The sequence below is a fragment of the Melopsittacus undulatus genome, chromosome 2 (genome assembly GCF_012275295.1).
Source record: "Melopsittacus undulatus isolate bMelUnd1 chromosome 2, bMelUnd1.mat.Z, whole genome shotgun sequence".
Lineage (NCBI taxonomy): Eukaryota > Metazoa > Chordata > Aves > Psittaciformes > Psittaculidae > Melopsittacus > Melopsittacus undulatus.
Window position 1 is genome coordinate 15,510,602 of NC_047528.1, and position 20,716 is coordinate 15,531,317.

The following is a 20,716-nucleotide window of genomic DNA, read 5'->3' on the forward strand; positions in this document are numbered from 1 at the left end:
ACAGGTTCTGTTAAAAGAGGATCAAGTTGGTAAAGGAATTATGCAGTTTTCCTTCATTATTTAGCAGCTATGACCACAGCCAGAAAACTGTAAGCCCTACTGCAGACTTCAAATGCTTTAGAATGTTTTGCTCACAGTAGGACTTCTGTGTGATCGTGAGAAAACTAACTGGAGCTATAGGACATTTTTTGTAACATCCCTATGTATTTTTCCATGTGATAATGAGTAGACTTCATTTTCAAATTACTCTTAATTGAAATTTCTTTTGCCTCTCTTTCCATATTCACCTCAGATGTGCTGCTGGTACAACTGCCCAGGAAGGTTGAGAAGACAATGAGAACGTTCTTCCCACACCCTTTTCTCAATAGCAACAACTCAAAGAAAACAGAATGCTAAAGGGCAACCAACTGACTGGGAAGACTGGTACAGAGCAGGAGGAGCTGCAGCTCCGCCTTCCACCTCAGCAGCCAAAATAATGGACCACATGCAAGAAACATAGAACCGCTACACAGAAAGGAGTGAGGCAACTTCCCACTCTAGCAGTCCCAGGAGAAATACCTCAGGGAGTCACTGCATATTCTGCAAATCAGAGATCCCCAGCACTCACACTACAGGCTGATCTTCTTTCCTCAGCACTGAAGTAGGATTCCAGCCTATTTAGGACTTATTAGGCCTTGCATAGTGGGTAATAGCCTTATGGAAAGGTATGAGAGATGCCAAGTTTCTTCTGTGAAGAAGAAAGGCTGGTATGAATCCAACAAAATGGGGGCAGCAGACAAAGCTTTGCAGAGCTATTTGCCCAGTATTGACCCAGCTTTAGTAAATGCCAGGCTTCAGAGACCCACAACAGGTACAAATCACACAAAAGAGGCACCTGGAAAATGTAACGTCTTGCCAATATGAAAAGTGAGAAGAAAATATTTTTTACATAAAAAAATAAGATAAAGGCTCTGTCACAGCTTAGCTTTGATTTTGTTCCTCCAAATATCTGAGAAGGTAGTGGAAAAGGTAGGATCTCCTTGTTGCTGTCTTGTTTCTCAATAAATTACTGCTACACATCTCATAGAGAGATAATGTATCATTCTTCTGGGCAGTTCTGTCCAAACGCTCTCGTAGCATTTCAATGCAAATCAAGATTATTTAGCAGATTCCTACAGCACTTGAGAAACACATGGTTAACTGCATTAGTTGCACCCAGTGGGTGCTTTGCTGTTATCTTCAGCTAAAATAATAATTACCCTATAAGCAACCAAGACTGTGGAAGGGGGTGAATAGGTACTGCAGGACAGGTTCCCTCTGAACATTTACATGACAGCCCAGCTCTCAAGATCCTTACAAAGGTTAAAATAACTGATCAGATGGAAATATCAGCATGACACATTCATATGTGAACAGAATCCTACACACAAACAGGGAAGAAACATCCAGCACAGAAATAAAAACCCAAACCAGTATATTAACCTTTCCCAAAAAAAAACAGACTATTATAAATATCCCCATGCAGACCTGTGGGCTTTGCTGCTTATCTCAGAGGGCACAATTCAATACTCAATCACATCAACAGAAAGTTCTCCCTTGATTTTCATGGGTCTTGTATCGATCCAAGCTCAATGACAGATATAACACAGACAGAAAGAAATACACAGGACATTTATACAGAGTAAATGCAAACAGGAGGGACATATTTATGAAGCCTAATGCATTTAAATTTTGGTACTCAGGATACCTTTCACATAGAAAAGCTCTTCAGTAATTCTCAAAAAACAAATACCACTTTTAATGGCACGAATTCAGCATACATGTATAACTACAGTTCCTTTGGGTTTTCAGCTAAATGATACAGAAACCATGCCAATCACTGTTCTTCAAGAACTGAAAATCCATGACTTTAAGAAGGGTACAGCTCAGGAAATGTGTCTTACAGATCTGAAAAGAACACTATTGAGCTACAAGAATCCTACTAGACTCACCTGAACAAAGTTCTGAGTTCAGCATTAGGCTGTAGTCATTAAAGATAATGTCTTCTATTTGGGCTCTACTGGTTCTTCCAACCCAATCTCTTTTTAAGTACTGATTGTTGCGACTACTTTTTCATCTACTACAATCATGCTTCTAGCATGGACACAGAAAAAGTTTTGTATAGCCACTGCCAGAGTAATTACTTAAACAGATAAGATGCTTTCTGCCCTCTCTTGAAAGAATTATAAAGCACCGTAAATGTAAAGAGTAAATTAAACTGAATCAGCAACTAAGGTAAGCAAAATAAGAGTGTGACAACAAAGTTAACAAAACTATATCCGGTGCCTGCCTACCCTGTTAGAGCTAACACAAGACATGAAAGAAGTGCTAATGTAAAAGGCTGAGTACAATCTAGACTTTCTAAAGGTTTTAAACATCTCTCAAGCAGCTACTGCAGAAGCAGCTGCTGCTATAGCAGCTACAGGTTTTTGTTTGCTAACCAAGAGAGACTGAAAATAGATAAGAAGCAGAAGTGGCAGAAAAAAATGGTCAATTATCAGCCTGAGGAACACGTAATAGCAGCGTACTTCATTCTATCAGTTTTAGGACAACCACCAGCCAGACACATTTCAAAAGGTCTGGTGGATTTTTATTTAAACACTCATCTGCTTTCAAGGCTTGAGGGTCACAGCTTTCCTTTATAGATAAAGGCACTTGATATCTTCAGGCTAAGAGATGATGAATATGTGTTCAGATGAACAGAAGTTAGGCAGAAGTCAAAGATAATCCACACATGGCCCCACTGTTTAACCCTGAGCCACAGACCTGACTCAAAACCCTGCAGCTTCCCTTTCACAGACATTCGGTCAGGGGCCTTGTCTGAGCACCACAGCAGTTCTCAGTGTTCACACCTGCCTTCTGCCAGGCCAAGGCATAGGGGCAGGAACCAGAGTAAGGCACTCAAAGAGGAGAAGCAGAAGCTATAGAGAAGAGAATGACAAGCCTGGGGCTTCCAGATGAGAGCTAGATACTAAGAAAATGGGACAGAACAACATAAATCGTACTATGGTGCCAACACAACACACTCTTCAAGAAAAATGTGACTGAACTTCACCCACTAGCATGGGGCTGTGGGTGACCCACAGCAGTCTTGGAACTGGGCAGAGCTGATAAGGAGAGACTGCAGTGTGTCACTAGCTGTTTAGTGGGGGTAAAATCTACAGCCAGGAAGGGAAAATTGTTTTATGGGTTGGATACACTCATAGCACTACTCAGCTCATTAGAGAAATGCTGCCTCTGTATTCCTAAAACCCTAATGAATCAAGGCTTACATGACAGCATGTAAAATGGCAAATTAGGAAAAGTGAAAAGCAGAAATCTCAATATTGATCAAGCTCCTGCTGCAAAGCTGTAAAAGAAAATCTGACACAGGCTTTAACTAAGGTTTTTGGAGACAACTGCAAGCTTGGCCAGGCTCCTAAAATGAAATTCTGTGAAACTATATATCTTTAGAGACACCAAATGGAGGCACTGAAAATAACACCTAACTAAAACAGAGAAAGCTCTCAGCAGAACAAACTGTTCACTGTTTTGCAGTACTTTATTCAAATTCATGGAGGACATAGGGTTTATCATTAAGCTTAATAAAAATCACTGAGCTAAATTTATCCATTTGTCTTTCTTCTATTATGACAACTTCTGAATTAAAGAAAAAGTCATATTCAATAGCACAACCCTGAAACTGATATTCCTTAATATTTTCAGTGTATCAGCTCCTATAAAGAAAGGACAAATGTGGAAATTTATAAAATGCCATTACAAGCCCAGAGGACACTCTGGAAGTCTCACTTTATTTTGCAGTTTCCCAGAAGATGCCAAAGAAATGGGTCAAAAACCAAAGAACTGATTAGCCCAAGACCCTCACTTTTCCTGGAGTATTATGGGATAAGACATCACTTAGTGAGATGTCTCACTGCTTTGCCCTCTAACCATTTAGTGGGTTTTATAAGCTAGGAAGAAGTACAGAGTAATAATGAGATTTTTCTCCTTCAAATCAAGTTTAATCTGTCTTGTAAGCACCTCAAAACACAACGCACTGCATCAACTAGGACAAAATTGAGACACTTGGATTCCCTGTGCCTCTTGACAAAGCTGTTCCATGTGTCTGAAATAAGGAGAATCTCAGAATCTCACACCTACATTTCCACCTCATTTTATACAAGTGTAAGAATTTGGATTGCTGTAGGTTTTCTGATGGCAAGATAAATGCAGTGTTGTGAAGAATCATGCACTTATTTTCTTCTCAAGCTTGTTTGTTCATATTCAAAATGAACACATATGCCACATAACAATAACTATTCCTTTTCAACTTAAATTTGCAGAAACAAATTAGACTTATTCCTCTGGCAAAGTAGTACAAAGTGCTTTGTTACTGGATAAACTCACTACTGAGGAAAAGATTGATTCTCAATAATGTTATTTAGGTTGCAAGGTATCACTGAAGATGGCAGTGGCACAAACTGCAGTTGGAGACATGCCACCAGTGGAGTATCATAGGAGTTGATACAGGGGCTAATGCTTTTTAATGTCTTCATTAAATGACCTGTATGATGGGCAGCGCACACCCTCAACAACACAGAAATGGGACAGGAGCCTCATGAAGATCAACAGATGGATGTGAAAAGCCCCAGGCATCAGTGCACGCTGAGGACTGATCAGCTAGAAAGCAGCTTTGCCTACCAGGACCTTGGGTGTCCTGGTGAACAACAAGATATACATGAGCCACCAAAGTACTAATGCAGGAAAAAAAAAATATATAAAAGCCATCAAATATGATGGCTCTTATCAATGTATATAAATATCTAATGGGAGAGAACAGGGAGCCAGACTCTTGCTAGTAGTGCCCACCAACAGGACAAGAAACGATAGGCACCATTTTAGTTAGTAGAATCTGTAGATTCTGGTAGTACAATGTTGTGGTTTAAACCAAGTCCGCACAGCTCATTCACTCACTCCCCCCTTTGCCCCCCCTACTCCCAGAAAGTTAGGAAGGAGAATCCAAAGAATGTAGCCCCCACGGGTTGAGATAAGCACAGTTTAATAGCTAAGGTATAACACAAATCACTACTGCTGCTACTACTACAAATAATGATGATAAAGCAAATAACAAGTGAAGAGAATACAACACCTCACCAGCCACCGACCCATAACTCACCCCACCCTGCCCGACCGAGCACCAACTGATACCTTCTCCATTCCCCCAGAGCCCCAGCCCTTCCGGGTCTCTCCCGGTTACATCCCAGGTATGACGTGTTATGGTATGGAATACCTCTTTGGCAAGCCTGGGTCAGGTGTCCTGTCTCTCCTTCCTCCCGGCCTCCCCTCTTCCCTGGCAGAGCATGAGCTCAGAAAAAGCCTTGGACAAACCAAACATTTGAGCAGTAACTCAAAACATAGGTGCTATCAGCAACCGTTCCCAGCCTGAAAGTCAAAACACAGCACTGCACCAGCTACCAAGAAGGAGAAAAATGACTGCTACTGCTCAAACCAGGACATACAAGTATACAAATAGTTGAAAGAAAAGCTCTTTTTATGACTTAGTGTAAGAGTAAACTATATGAGGCATTGTGATTTCTTTCCATTCTCTGAAGTGTCTAATTCTCCAACTTCCAAATAAGGTGCAGAACCAGTTGGGTTGCAAGGTTATTTCTTTATGGCACTTCTTATTTCAGTGCATGCATTTTCTGTTGAGGATAATAAAGACAGGATAACTCTGTTTATCTGTGTTTTCCACTACACTGCAGCCTAATTTATTCAGGTAAATAAAAAAGGCACAGTACAGAGAGAAGAAACAGATATGAGTCTGTTGATGTATATGCATCTCAAATTATTTATTACCAGTGTGTAAATTTTGCACATAGTAAGCTTTAATGGGGGCTTCATTCCTAAAACAGCTAACTTGCATATTACTGCAAATGGTTTTCACATTCTAAAATCAGATGAAGAGCTAAGTGCACAAAACATATTAAAAGAAATCAAAGAGTTGTAAACGTACCAGAAATAAAATCTATTAAGTAATACAGCATTTCATGGGCCACTGGCTTGTTTTACTACATCTGTGAATTAATTCTGTGCACCTGAAAAGTGTATTAATGGCCCACTAGAAAAAGGCACTGAAACTTGGGAGCTATCTATTAGACTGTGCCCAATGCCTATGCCCAAAGTATTTAGAAATTGCCCAACTCTAGCTGTTTTCCTGATTGAAATGTACACATTCCAATTTTTAACAGCTTCATAATGCACCAGGCAGTCCACTTCCGAGAAAGGTTTGTATTTCTCAAGTGATTAAAATCACTTGGCTTTTGGCCATCTCTGAGACTATCACAAAGGTGTGCTGTAATATAATCATCCAGAAACACACTGCCTGTGGTGCCTTATCAATGAGGTAATAGAGCTCCTGGGCCAGACTCAGCCCTTTAATTGAAATGGAAAGGCTGAGAAAGCTTTGGGCTGCGGACTGAGGCAGAGTATGTGAAATCAAAGCACCAACACAGTTTCTACAAACTAAAGCAGCTTTTTTTACTATTTACAAGATCAACATAGAAGAGTTGTAAGTTGGGGTCATCTACTGTTGCTGTGCTGCTCTGAATGCTCAGCATGCATTAGAAAAATTAAAGTTAAGATGGGCAAGTTGCACAGATCAATTAGAGCTCTTCTCATAGAGAAATTACTCCCTAGCATGGAGGTAGTGGCACTGTTAAAAGACAACACTGCAATTGAACAGAAGACAATACACTATCTCTGAGACAAGCTTAAGTGCAGAAGCCACATAAGGACGTAGCCCCTAGGCTAGGAGACTGCAAAACAAAAGTAGCAAGAACTCTACTGCCACTGAGTACACCACAATTAATTCCAGATGTTCCTGCTCTAGAGTATATGCTTTTGCCCATGGTCAGGCTGAAAGACTGGCAACACTGACACCTGATTTGCAAGTGACCACCTAGTCTGTGCCAGATGTCTGACACAGACGTGCCACTGCCACATGTTAATGAAAAGGCTATTCTTTCTTAGACTCACCCCTAATCCCAGGAGCTCCACATGCACCACACAGCTTGCAAAAAAGAGGAAGCTGATGCCAAAGCCCAGACTAAAGATTCAAAAATTGTCAATGCTCAGAATATCCAGCCATGTTCTTCTCTCTGCCTGAAGAGTGAAACAAACCAAGAGAATAATCAAACTGTTGTTTTGTAGCAGAAGAATGCTATCGGTAATACAGGTACAACTCCATGAGCACATATATCTGTCATCTACACACCACTGCCAGAAAAAAACAAGTAGCAGATTAGATCATTCTCTTACAGAATTCATAGCTTTTTACTGAAAGATTCAGAAGTCAAACCTTTATTGCCCACTGCAGCAACTTGTTCTCAGCCTTGTTAACCTTCTAGCTACTCAGTTCCATGGGAATACACAGCAATATCTGTAACCCCCGTCACAAAATCCCAAGACAGCAATGAAAACAGGCCCTGCAGATGTGTACATAACCTTGTCAAGAAATGGACAGGAAGATAGGCAGCTGTGGTTGGTTGACACTGGCTGGACAACAGGTGCCAGTGACAGTGCTGCTCTGTCACTGCCCTCCTCAACTGAACAAAGGAGAGAAAACACAACCAAAGGCTTGTGGGTTGAAATAAGGACAAGGAGAGATCACTCAGCAGTTACCATCACAGGCAAACCAGATTTAACTTGGAGAAATTAGTTTGATTTATTGCCAATCAAATCTGAGCAGCATAATGAGAAATAAAACCAAATCCTGAAACACCTTCCCCCACCCCTCCCTTCTTCTTGGGCTCAACTTCACTCCCAAATTCTCCACCTCCTCCCCACTAGCAACACAGAGGATATGGAATGAGAGCTGTGGCCAGTTCATCACACACTGTTTCTGACACTCCTTTCTCAGGCGAGGACTCCTCACACTGTTCCCCAGCTTCAGCATGCGGCCCCTTCCACAGGAGACAGTTCTCCATGAGTTTCTCCAACATGAAACCTTCCCTTCCCAGTTTGTTCTTCACAAACTGTGCCACTGTGGGTCCCTCCCATGAGGTGCAGTCCTTCAGGAACAGACTGCCCCAGCGTGGGTCCCCCACAGGGTCACAGGAACACAGGTCCTGCCAGAAGCCTGCTTCAGCACAGGCTTCCCACATGGTCACAGACTCCTTCAGGCATCCCCCTGCCTGCAGGTGGATATTTGTTCCACCATGGACCTCCACGTGCTTCAGGGGCACAGTGTGCCTCACCATGGGTAGCACCTTATTAGACACTATTTAGCACACTAAGACTCACTATATAGACTGTTCTCAGCCCTGCTGTTGGTATGTGCAAAACTTTGTGCTAGTCCACTGTTCTTCCATTTCCCTTCTCACACTTTGTCTACATCATCTGTGCATGTTAGAAGCTCATGAGACAGGAGTCTACCTCTGCCTGCACCACAGCTAGCTCAGCAGGCTGACTTTGACTGGCCTTTCTACAGCTAATATGTATATTGAATACATAATAGGAGGCTTATGCAGACCAGAGGAAACAAGTGATGACACAAGGTAAAATATAAGTAGAAACATAAACAGGAGTGATGCACTTCAAGAGAAATACAAAATTAAAGAAGGTTAATTAAAGGAGAACTGGTTAAAAAGAGGGTATCACTGATACCACTGGCAAATTTTCCAGTGACAACATCTCATTGCAGTTACTTATTTAATCAGCATATCACATTACCATACATGCTTTATATTAAATTTGGATGAGTGTGAACAGACACCATGGAAAATTAAACTGACTTGTATTAATGTCCTGGGTTCTGCAGTCGCAGTTATTTTTCTTCTTCTTAGTAGCTGATGCAGTGCTGTGCTTTTGACTTTCAGCCTGGGAACAGCACTGATAACACCCATGTTTTTAGTTGTTGCTATGTCATGTTTAGTTTGACCAAGGACTTTCTGAGTCTCATGCTCTGCCAGAGAGGAAGGGAAGCCAGGAGGAAGCAGAGACAGGACACCTGACCCAAACTAGCCAAAGGGGTATTTCATGCCACATCACATCATGCCCAGGATGTAAAACTGGAGGCAGTTACCCGGAAGGGCTTCAATACTGCTTGGTCAGGCTGGGTATCAGTCAGCAGGTGGTGAGCAATTGTATTCTCTTCCCTTGTTATTTCCCTTATCATTATTATTACTGGTGGTAGCAACAGTGGTTTGTGTTGTACCTTAGTTACTGGACTGTTCTTATCTCAACCCATGGGAGTTACATTCTTTCAATTCTCCTCCCCATCCCTCTGGGAGCAGGAGGGGAGGAAGGGGGGGAGTGAACGAGAAGCTGCATGGCAGCTGGGCTTAAACCACAACAATTAAACAATGCAAAAATCAAAATTCTCAGCAAAGCATCATCAAAACACATACAGACATTAAGTTTACCTCAGCTCCTAAACTGAGAGAGATTATTTCATCCTCAAAAGCAGAATGTGTATCAATATGAGGAGGAATTCCTGCATAAGGAAAAAAAAAAGTCAATATAACAGAAATGGAATGCAATCTCTGCAAGCTCAGCTTTCATGGATGTCCATACAGGAGACTAGGATGAACAAATGACTGAACAAACAAAACTATCATGAACAAGGGAGTTGCCTTCCAAAAGAAATCAGGCCAACTAACTGAAGTACATGCTACAGATCAGATGTACACAGTTAACGTAAGTGCCCTGTATCATCAGTGGAAATATCTAGAAGATAGTTTGGGGCACCCAAAGGCCTGCCTCACCCTCTAAAGACTCAAAATCCTCTCCTTGCTGCAGAGAGCAGCTAAAAATCATGATGCTCTCCTCTCAAGCAATACAGCACTTAGTACTATACATAAAAAGGACATGGAACTGTTAGAACAAGTCCAGAGGAGGGCCACGAGGATGATCAGGGGACTGGAGCACCTCCCATATGAAGACAGGCTGAGAAAGTTGGGGCTGTTCAGCCTGGAGAAGAGAAGGCTGCGGGGAGACCTCATAGCAGCCTCCCAGTATCTGAAGGGGGCCTATAGGGATGCTGGGGAGGGACTATTCATTAGGGACTGTAGTGACAGGGCAAGGGGTAACAAGTTGAAACTTAAACAGCAGGGGTTTTGATTGGATATAAGGAAGAAATTCTTCACTCCTAGGGTGGTGAGGCACTGGGAATGGGTTGCCCAGGGAAGTTGTGAATGCCCCATCCCTGGCAGTGTTCAAGGTCAGGTTGGATGAAGCCTTGGGTGATATGGTTTAGTGTGAGGTGTCCCTGGCCATGGCAGGGGTGTTGGAACCAGACGATCTTCAGGTCCTTTCCAACCCTAACTATTCTATGATTCTATGCTATGTTAGGTAATTTTGAGCCCTTGTTTATTCATGATCATTTATTTCTTCTCATTCCCTCCACACAGAAGTCATTCTAAATACTCCCTCTATTACTAAGCAAATAAGTGAGGTAAGGCTCTCGACTTCAAATTAGGACCACCATCGCAAAGACAGGTACTGCCAGGGTCAAACCCTGCCTCTGCTTTGCAGCTCCCAGAATTCCACACCCCACTTCTCAGCCAACCCCTGGGTAGCCCATCAGTTTGTGTGTGTGTGAGCAAACACATAGCTGACCCAGAACGACAGCAATTTTTTATTTTCATTTTTCTTTCGGATCTGCTCATTGGAAAAAAATGCCATTCCCTGCAGCTTGTGCCACACATCTTAACACTTAGGTACTGAAGAGGGAGCATGCTGCATCAAGATCTCACCGCATGGTGGAGAACTGGAGTCAGCCGTGAGCCTTGGGAAAACTGCAACTATACCTTCGACACCAGTGCAGGCCCAGACAGATGGAGTAACTTCTCTGTGATCCAAACCAGAATAGTCATACTTGCTTATTAAATTCGTAGCCACATTCATTTTGGACACTATCGAATTTTTGAGCTGAACAGTATCAGCCCTATAAAGCATCTTAATTATACACCAGATTTTACCTCCATATATAAGTATTCACAATTCCATTAGTCTCAGTGAAAGCAACACAAGCATTTTATGAGGTCAATATTTAATCTGACAGAAAATCAGTGAGACTTGAAAACCAAAGCCATATCTGTTTGTGTTTGCTCATAACTCTGCCTCTGAATAAAGCACTCAAACTCTGCCTTCAGATGCACACCCATGTCAGTGCAATTCACTGTGCAACCAATCGCACTCTTCAGCATTACCAAGAGAATTCAATCAAGATCCCACTGACCGACCTATCTGCTGTTTATATTCCATATATGAAGCAGACAGCCACACCACCTATGCATTCAGAAGGTAACTTTCAAGTATAATCTACAACTTTAAACATTGCTGACCCTGAACGAAAACAAGTGCCCTCAAATAGGAATTAATTTAAAATGTCTTAAGTGTGGCCCTTACAGCTTAAATACCCAGTCATATCTTTAAAATCTCAAATATAGTTTCCAATGACAATGTGGCTCAGAACACCGATACTAAAGGAATTAATCTGACCACACTTTGTGCTCGTTCACATCCTAACAATTTGCACTTAAGAACATTTTGCTTTGGTTTTACAGGGCTTTTGTTCTAAAAAAACAAAAAAACCAACCCTGCTTCTATTCTTGACGAAAATCTACAATTCTAACAAATCTCTAGCATCCCAGCCAGAAGTACATGACTGTATCAACTTAAGAGATTGTCATAGGTAAACAAACAAGATCAGCTTTTCAGACCCTTCTTTGGCAGATACTGTATTAGTTGTCAGGCATTAAATATGAGAGAAAAGCGCTTGTCTCTTCTTCCTAAGGACAAATGAGATAGCCACTCTAAAAAGCCAGCCAGATACCCTTGATAACTGACCTAAACAAAAAGAACAGCACATCATTCATTTCTCAGACATGCGATTAGCAGTGCGTTTCTCTTTAGATGCCTACAGAAATAGACTTAATTCCTTATTCCTCAGATATGGAACACTGCTTGCATCATGCTTTAAGAGCCCATATATCATATATACTAACATTACATCACATATACTAACAGCAAGAGATGCTTTCTGGAGATAGGAAAAGCCCCATGCTCACAGGCCCTTGTTCTCACGGGGGACTTCAGCCACCCTGGTATCTGTTGGAGGGATGGTACGGCCTGGCACCAGCAATGCAGGAGCTTCCTCAATTGTGTGGAAGACAGCTTCCTTCTGCAAGTAATAGAGAAGCCGACAAGGAGAGGTGCCCTGCTTGCCCTTGTGCTCATCAACAGGGAAGAGCTCATTGGAAATGTGATGCTTCAGGGCAGCCTTGGATGCAGTGATCATGAGGTGGTCGAGTTCGAGATCCTCAGGACAGTGAGAAGACCGTGCAGCAAGCTCACTGCCCTGGACTTCAGGATAGCAGACTTTGGCCTCTTCAGGAACCTGCTTAGTAAGGTTCCATGGGATACAGCCCTAGAGGGCAGGGGGGTTCAAGTCTGCTGGTTGATATCCAAGGATCACCTGCTACAAGCTCAGGAGTGTTGCATCCCAATTAGAAGGAAGTAAAGCAGGAGGGACAGGAGACCTCCTTGAATGGATAAGGAGCTGCTGAGAAAAATCCACAGGAAAAAAGAGGCTTATAAAAGGTGGAAGCAAGGACAGGTGGCCTGGGATGAATAAAGGGACGTTGTCCGGGAAGTTAGGGACTGGGTTAGGAAAGCTAAGGCCCAGTTAGAATTAAACTTGGCGAGGGATGTTAAGCATAACAGGAAGGGATTCTATAGGTACATTTCAAATAAAAGACAGACTAGGGACAATGAAGGCCACCTCCCAAAGCTATCAGGAGAACTGGCTACCCTGGATTTGGAGAAGGCTGAGGTTCTGAACGACTTCTTTGCCTCGGTCTTCACTGGCAAAGGCTCTGACCGCACCACCCAAGTCCTGGAAGGCAGATGCAGGAACTGTAGATCTCAGGCCCACTGTAGGAGAGAATCTGATTCAAGACCATCTTAAAAACCTGAATGTACACAAGTTCATGGGACCTGATGAAATCCATCTGCGGGTCCTGAAGGAGCTGGCGAATGAAGCTGCAAAGCCACTGGCCATCATATTTGAAAAATCATGGCAGACAGGTGAAGTTCCTGATGACTGGAAAAAGGGAAATATAACCCCCATTTTCAAGAAGACGAAAATGGATCACCCAGGGAATTACAGACCAGTCAGTCTCACCTCTGTGCCTGGCAAAATCTGGGAGCAGATTCTCCTGGAAGGCATGCTAAGGCACATGAAAAACAACACAAGGTGCTTGGCGACAGCCAGCATGGCTTCACTAAGGGGAAATCCTGCTGACCAATTTGGTGGCCTTCTATGACGGGGCTACAAAAATGATGGAAGGGGTAGAGCAGTTGACGTCATCTACCTGGACTTGTGCAAAGCGCTCGACACTGTCCCACATGACATCCTTGTCTCTAAATTGGAGAGACCACGATAGGTGGACCACTCTGTGGATAAAGAAGAGACTGGATGGCCACACGCAGAGTTGTGCTCAATGGCTCAATGTCCAGCTGGAGATCAGTAACGAGCAGTGTTCCCGCTCAGGGATCAGTGTTGGGAGCGGTCTTGTTTAACATCTTTGGTCGTGACATGGACAGTGGGATTGAGTGCACCCTCAGCAAGTCTGCTGATGACACCAAACTGTGTAGTGTGGTTGATACACTGGAGGGAAGGAATGCCATCCAGAGGGACCCTGACACGCTTGTGAGGTGGGCTGATGACAACCTGAAGTTTAACCATGCCAAGTGCAAGGTCCTACACCTGGGTCAGAGAAATCCCAGGCACAGCTACAGGTTGGGCAGAGAAGAGATTCAGAGCAGCCTTGGGGAGAAGGACTTGGGGGTGTTGGTCGATGAGTAACCAAACATGAGCTGGCTTCAGTGTGTACTTGTAGCCCAGAAAGCCAATCATATCCTGGGCTGCATCAAAAGAAGCGTGACCAGCAGGTCAAAGGAGGTGATCCTGCCCCTCTACTCTGCTCTCGTGAAACCTCACTTGGAGTATTGTGTGCAGTTCTAGTGTCCTCAACACAAAAAGGACATGGAACTGTTGGAACAAGTCCAGAGGAGGGCCACGAGGATGATCAGGGGACTGGAGCACCTCCCATATGAAGACAGGCTGAGAAAGTTGGGGCTGTTCAGCCTGGAGAAGAGAAGGCTGCGTGGAGACCTCATAGCAGCCTTCCAGTATCTGAAGGGGGGCTACAGGGATGCTGGGGATGGACTACTCATTAGGGACTGTAGTGATAAGACAAGGGTAATGGGTTATAACTTAAACAGGGGAAATTTAGATTGGACATAAGGAAGAAATTCTTCACTCCTAGGGTGGTGAGGCACTGGGAATGGGTTGCCCAGGGAAGTTGTGAATGCCCCATCCCTGGCAGTGTTCAAGGTCAGGTTGGATGAAGCCTTGGGTAGCATGGTTTAAGTGAGGTGTCCCTGGCCATGGCAGATGTGTTGGTACTAGATGATCTTAAGGTCCTTTCCAGCCCTAACTATACTATGATTCTATGATTGTATGCACAATACAAGGAACAAGAACAGTTCAGAGTGAAAAAATGCACTTGAATAAAAAAACAAATATGACTATTTTTTCCCATATCTTTTTACAGTTAATTTCCATATGATGGCCTTGGAGTCTGAAACACCATCAATTTCTATAACAGTGGTATCAAAAACTTCTAAACAAGTTCCCAGGTTCAGAAACCACTATGAAGACCTCAGTTTTGATTCAATGCATTTCTGGTAACAGAGGAAATACACTAACCAGGTGCTTAAATCCTGTCCCTGTGCCATGTCACATTTAGTAACTCTCTTCTCATCTTCACCTAAGTTGTACTGGTTTGGCTGGGATAGTTCATTTTCTTCACAGTAGCTAGTATGGGCTATGTTTTGGATTTATTATGAAATCAGTGTTGATAATACAGATATATTTTAGTTGTTGCTGAGCAGTGCTTACAGACCAGCAAGGTCCTTTCTGGTTCTCATGCATCCTTGCCAGCAGTCAGCTGGAGTGTACAAGTTAGGAGGTGACACAGGTTGAATACCTGACCAAAGGGGTATTCTATACCATGTAATGACATACTCAGCAATAAAACAGGGGGTTATCAAAATTCATGAGTTTTCTCACTTTTATCATTCCGATTTTCTCTCCTGTCTCAATGAGGGGGAGCAAGCAAGTGGCTGTGTGGTGCTTAGCAGCCTCCCAGGGTTAAATTACAATGTAACATCAAGAGCTCAAAATTTTGAAAGGGCAAATTAACTTACCTTGTCCAGGTTCATACTGATTTACAGTTAGTTGATCAGGTTTATGTTTGATATACCCCTGCTTCAAGCATTTCTCCAAGAATGGGTCACAAATTTCAGGAAGACCTAATTACAGAAACAAAACTATAAGACAGGATAGCTTTTTACATTTATCCTTTCTTTTTACAATAAATATAATAACTGGACAAGATACATACAAACATCTCTGTAGGTACATAAATCCATCTTTGATAATGATCACTTTGCATTTGCTGTAATGCACACACATCAGAACTGGGGGCCTGATCTGCAAGTCCCATATATTAGTAACACCTCACAATTAGAAAGGCCATCCCCCCAAGGCCTCTACATTCAGATGCAGATAACTCTTTACAAACGAAAACTGCACTATCCCTATGCAAATAAAACCATATCAAATCAGAGACAGTTTCCATAAACTACAGTTAAAAAGTTGCAGGCAAGAAGCAAAATTATTATGCAGAAAATAAGAAGCTGTGCAGAGAGCTCTAAAAACTTAAAAAAAAAACCTAAAAATCTGTTACTGAATTAGATCATATATCACAACAAAAGAAAATCTGCTGAGGTTAAACTGGTCTTGAAACAGTAATAAAAGCTGCAGTCCTTCACTGAATCTTTGGTTCGCTATTTTACCCGAGGACTTCATTGTAAAATTCTGTTGGAGATAACACCCACAAACATGTTAGTCATAGCCCTTCAATTAATCTATTGATTTTCAGTTGTTGTCCCCAAGGAAGTGTTTATACTTCTCACATATAAAATAGTCCAGCTGTAAGACTAGAAAAGAGCTCAAGTATCAGTGTTCTACGATTATATAGCTTCACTGTTAAAACCACAATGTAACCAGAATCCTCCTCTCAGAAGCTACATCTATCCCATTAGACATGCAACACCTTAACCACCTTCAAGTTTTATAGGCATTTAACTCCCCTATCTCACTATTTTTAAATCTAAGAATACAAGATGACTCAGTTGCTTTGCTCTGACTCACAGCTCTCAACTCCAAACAAGAGCTATTCAAACTTCTTCAAATTGCTTTTAGATCAAAAGGAAATTTTTTTTTGGTGTGCATCCAGCAAGCTTCGAGTTAGTAAGATAAATATACAGAGCAATATACATGGTAACACCCACACAAATGAGTATGTAATTTGTAACACTATTATTTTATAGAACAAAAGCTAAAAATTAATGACAATTACAATCCTAAAAGCATTAGAGTCATAGGATGTCAACAAAGGTCAGCAACCCCTGGCTGCAACTGACTGGAAAACAAGCTTCAAGCACTTCAGGTAATTTGGAATGGGTCTCATTCAAAAGCACTGTTCAGTGTGTGCTTAAGATACAGTGAAGGATCTCCTTTTATTGGAATGTCACCTCTTCTTTAATGAGAATCTGACAACCACATCTCAGCAAGGGTTAAAGGCTTTATATAATGGTTCAAACATCAGTGCGAAATGAGTTTAATAGGAAAATTCTCACCTCCAGGTAAAGGTTTGTCTTTATCGACATTGTTGTTATCATAGTGAAACTCATAGCCAAAATGTTTTACTCTTCTATGTTTTAAAGTCTTCTGGGCTGTAAAAACACACAAGTTTAATTTAAACTACATAAAACAGTATGGGCAATTTGCTATGCTTCCCTATTCTATCTGACCACTGTTCTTCACAGCACACGCTTTTTAAGCCTTATTACCTTTTATATTTCCTCAGGCATCACATTCACGGCTGTCTGAATTCAAACTGATGGTGTTTTTCTATATGTAAGAAGTAGAGGGAATAAATTTTCTTGAGCCATGCTTAATGCATCTTTATTCTTGCCCTGATCTCTGAACTTGAACTTGATTATCACACTATGGATACAGCAGGATCCTTCACTTTCACCAATCACCAAGTTACGTGGCAGCTAAGGCCGATATAACTCTTTATGCTGTTCCAAGGAACAAAACTTTTCGTACACAGACACTTTTCATAGATTAATTGTTCTTTTAAATTACTTGAGAGATTTAACTCCACAGAGCTCAAGTGAAAGGACAGAAGCATCCAGAATGTGTGTGTGCCTGACATTTTTTGATTTAAGAGAAGACACAGCTGCTCAGTTGGACATAAATTACACGGGTAACCTTCACAGAACAGCACCGTGCTTGGCATAAGACGCCAAAACAATATTTTAGTTGAGTCTAGATGCAGGAATATTATTCAAATGAATCCACACCAGAATATCAGTTTGGACCACTTGCCCCCAGGAGTTTAATCACTATAAAGACCTAATTTCTAAAATACTAAGAACAAGTACACAATGATTTGAAGCAATACATTGACTTCTTGTAAGTTGAACTGTAAGAAAAAACAGCATGAAAGTATGGAAATCCTGGATTCCTATGGTTTTGCCCACCATTTTGAGTATCTTCACCTCCTATCCAGTCAATACTTTCCAATATTCTCCTTTCTTCCTCTGGAGAAATAATCTTTTCAATGACCATTAGGCCTGGAGGCAAGCTTGTAGGAACAGCATTCTTCCAGAAAACTAGGATGTATGGAAAAATAGGATATTATTACTATTTGAGAAAGTAAAACCATGTGCTCCCTGTAGTATAGCTGTAAAAGTATTTAATGATGCAAAGGGACACTCATGGGGGTCTTATTTGGTAAATGAATGATCCTTTTTGGCATGACAAAACAGTACAAGGCTCAAGTTTTGCATCATGCAAACCACTTCAAAATTTTACTGCATGAAACCAGTAAGAGTCCATGCCATTCAAACACAAAACCACTAGTGATACTTCTGTCAAAATAACAGTAATAAGAATCTCCCAGTCACTTCAGGATTCTACCTGTATTTTAGTTTTCTATAACTTTACTGATTTACCAAATCACCAGATTGTTTCTCTGAAAGTGTAATCTGTAATCATACACAGAGAAGTATATTGCAGTGCCTAGGTGAACACAGAATGCTGGTGATTTAGGGACAATTTACTATCATAATAGCTTAAGAAAAACTATTCACTGGCAGAATGTACAGACAAACATCAGAAACCCTTTTCAGTAGACATAAGAGCTCATAGAAAGGGCAAAGATTCTTGTACTACATTGCTTATAGTCAGCCTTAAAGAAAGCCTAAATAAACCAAGAAAGAAATCTTATTGTAACTACTTTCCTTCTTGGATCCAAGACACGAGATTGCAAAACTAAGATCACACAAGAAATCCAATGAACTGCCCAGACATCTCCCAGGCCCCATTTTAGCTCCTTAACCATAAAACCCTCATGTGCAGTTTCAAATGATCTGGAAACTATCTAAATCCTTTTTCCTTTTGCCTCCAAGTAAAGGAATTCAAATTAGAATATCCTTTCATGAAATACAAAGAACAAAGATTATTTTCTGTCCTGAATCTTAAACTCTGTTTTTCATTCTGTGCTTACTTACAAAGTGTGTTTTTAGCTACATTTACTAGCCTAGGAAATAAAATCAAAGGGAAACAGTACATAGGAAGTTGGTTATACAGAAGAGCAAAAAAAGGATACCTTTTTCCACAAAATTAATATATAGAACAATATTTTGGCCGCAGTCTTCCAGTGTTACTTCTTTCCCATTAAGAGCATCAAAAGCTTTCTTTGCTTCTTCTATTGTCCCATATTTCACAAATGAATATGGCTTACTTGGTGGCATTAAGACTGTTTCCACCAATCCATACTCTTCTACTATCCTAAGCAGTTGGTGTCTATTCATCCCATTACCAAGACCAGCATTGGCAATAACCAGGCTCTAATTGAAGAGGAATTTAAAAAGAAAATACATGGAGAATTAGTGATAAATATCAGTTCATTTAAAATTAACACTTTACATCAAGAGAGCTGCATTATAAAGAAAATTTAAGCTGATGAGTACTCTTTTATTCCACACAACGTACTTACAGTTCCATGAGCTTGTTACATGAGGCTAAGACAACCTTTGTTAACCCAGCACATACTCTAGCAGATAGACTTGCAACCTCTATTAGAGATACCGCCTTAATTAACGCATGTGGTTATTACTACAAGAGCACTTCCGCTTTGAACCAGAACACGTGCTTCAAGTGTACTGCATGCAAACACTGACACTGGCACATACAATTTTTGAGGTTTCTATGATAGATTTTTTTCTGGAGACCTGTTACCACTAACAAAAACAAACAAAAAACCTTTGCAGACTGTGATTATTTTTTTTTTAAGAAAGACTTTCTGCCCTTTTTCAAGCACAGAGATTGACATTCCCAGCTCCACCTCATGTCCCCCACACATCAGGCTCAAAAAAAAAAAAATAAAAAAAGCAGAAGCCTCTAGAAAAAGTGCACCTAGTTCTGCTCCAGGACTCTCAACCAAAAATGCTTCCTAGTTTTTAGAAACAAAATGGATTTCTGTCCCATCCTTGGTTAACAGAGATTACTTCATGAACAAGGCCCAACTGCTTAACTCTATGCTATCATAGTGATTTATGTCCAAAATTATGAAGGAGTATGCAGTTTGTGAGGACTGTTGCTGGTTTCACAGAATCCCAAGGGTTGGAAGGGACCTCGAAAGATCATCCAGTCCAACCCCCCTGCAAGAGCAGGGTAACCTAGAGTACATCACACAGGAACTTGTCCAGGCAGGCCTTGAATATCTCCAATGTAGGAGACTCCATAACCTCCCTGGGCAACCTGTTTTGTCACATGTTTGAAAAGTTCTGTTTTATTGTTTCTTCTAAGGGCTATTATTCAAGAAATACCATTAGATTAATACATAGACCTTTTCAAAATAAATGTGAGAGTTCTTTTGACATATAAATAGCTATATGCTATTAGCTGTTCAATATTGGCTATTGAAGCTATATTGGCTGTTCAATGTATTCATGGTGGTTGAAAAAAGTTTAAGTCCCTGTTTAAGGCCAAATGAGGATGCAGTCAAAGCTTTGAATGAGCTCCAGGGACTGCAAACAACCAGCAACAATTTACTCTGATCCCATACAACACCTTTCCAGAAAGCTTTCAGGCAGTCTTTTCCTTAGAGCCTCAAAATGTTCTATGACCTTTTCTGAAGGCAGCTAGGAAAGTGTTCAATTGTCTCAAATAACACAATTTCACTTCTCTAAAATACAGCAAATTAGCTTTAAAACTGAAGATAAGGATTATTTAAAAAACACGGTACTGCTATGACTACACCTATTGCAATGGCTCCTTTAACACTTGCTCTTAGCACTGCATCAGGCTGGCTGTTACTGATCACATTTTTCAAAGTTGACCACGTTATTAATTACTGTTATTTTCTGAACTCTTATTAAGGGAGAGGCCCATGTGTGCAGAGGAAATGCAGGGTCAAACCAGTGCTTTCACTGGCTGTAGGTACTTCACCTACAAAGCCTGTAACTACACAGCAGCAGCATGTACAGCAACTGATTGTCTTCTCCC

The 20,716-nt window shown here is 41.3% G+C and overlaps 1 protein-coding gene across 3 annotated transcripts in view; it reads right to left on the reverse strand.

The window, feature by feature from the left end:
* The window catches only part of ALKBH8 (alkB homolog 8, tRNA methyltransferase), a 53,861-nt gene that overhangs the window by 27,830 nt on the left and 5,315 nt on the right, over positions 1–20,716 (reverse strand). For all 3 annotated transcript variants that reach the window (XM_031049613.2, XM_031049612.2, XM_005149732.4), the window contains exons 3-7: positions 18,816–19,056; positions 17,686–17,817; positions 16,774–16,869; positions 15,277–15,381; positions 9,423–9,493 (exon numbers count right to left, since the gene is read on the reverse strand). In XM_031049613.2, the coding sequence (XP_030905473.2) occupies positions 9,423–9,493; positions 15,277–15,381; positions 16,774–16,869; positions 17,686–17,817; positions 18,816–19,056 (645 nt within the window). The remainder of the gene's footprint in view (positions 1–9,422; positions 9,494–15,276; positions 15,382–16,773; positions 16,870–17,685; positions 17,818–18,815; positions 19,057–20,716) is intronic.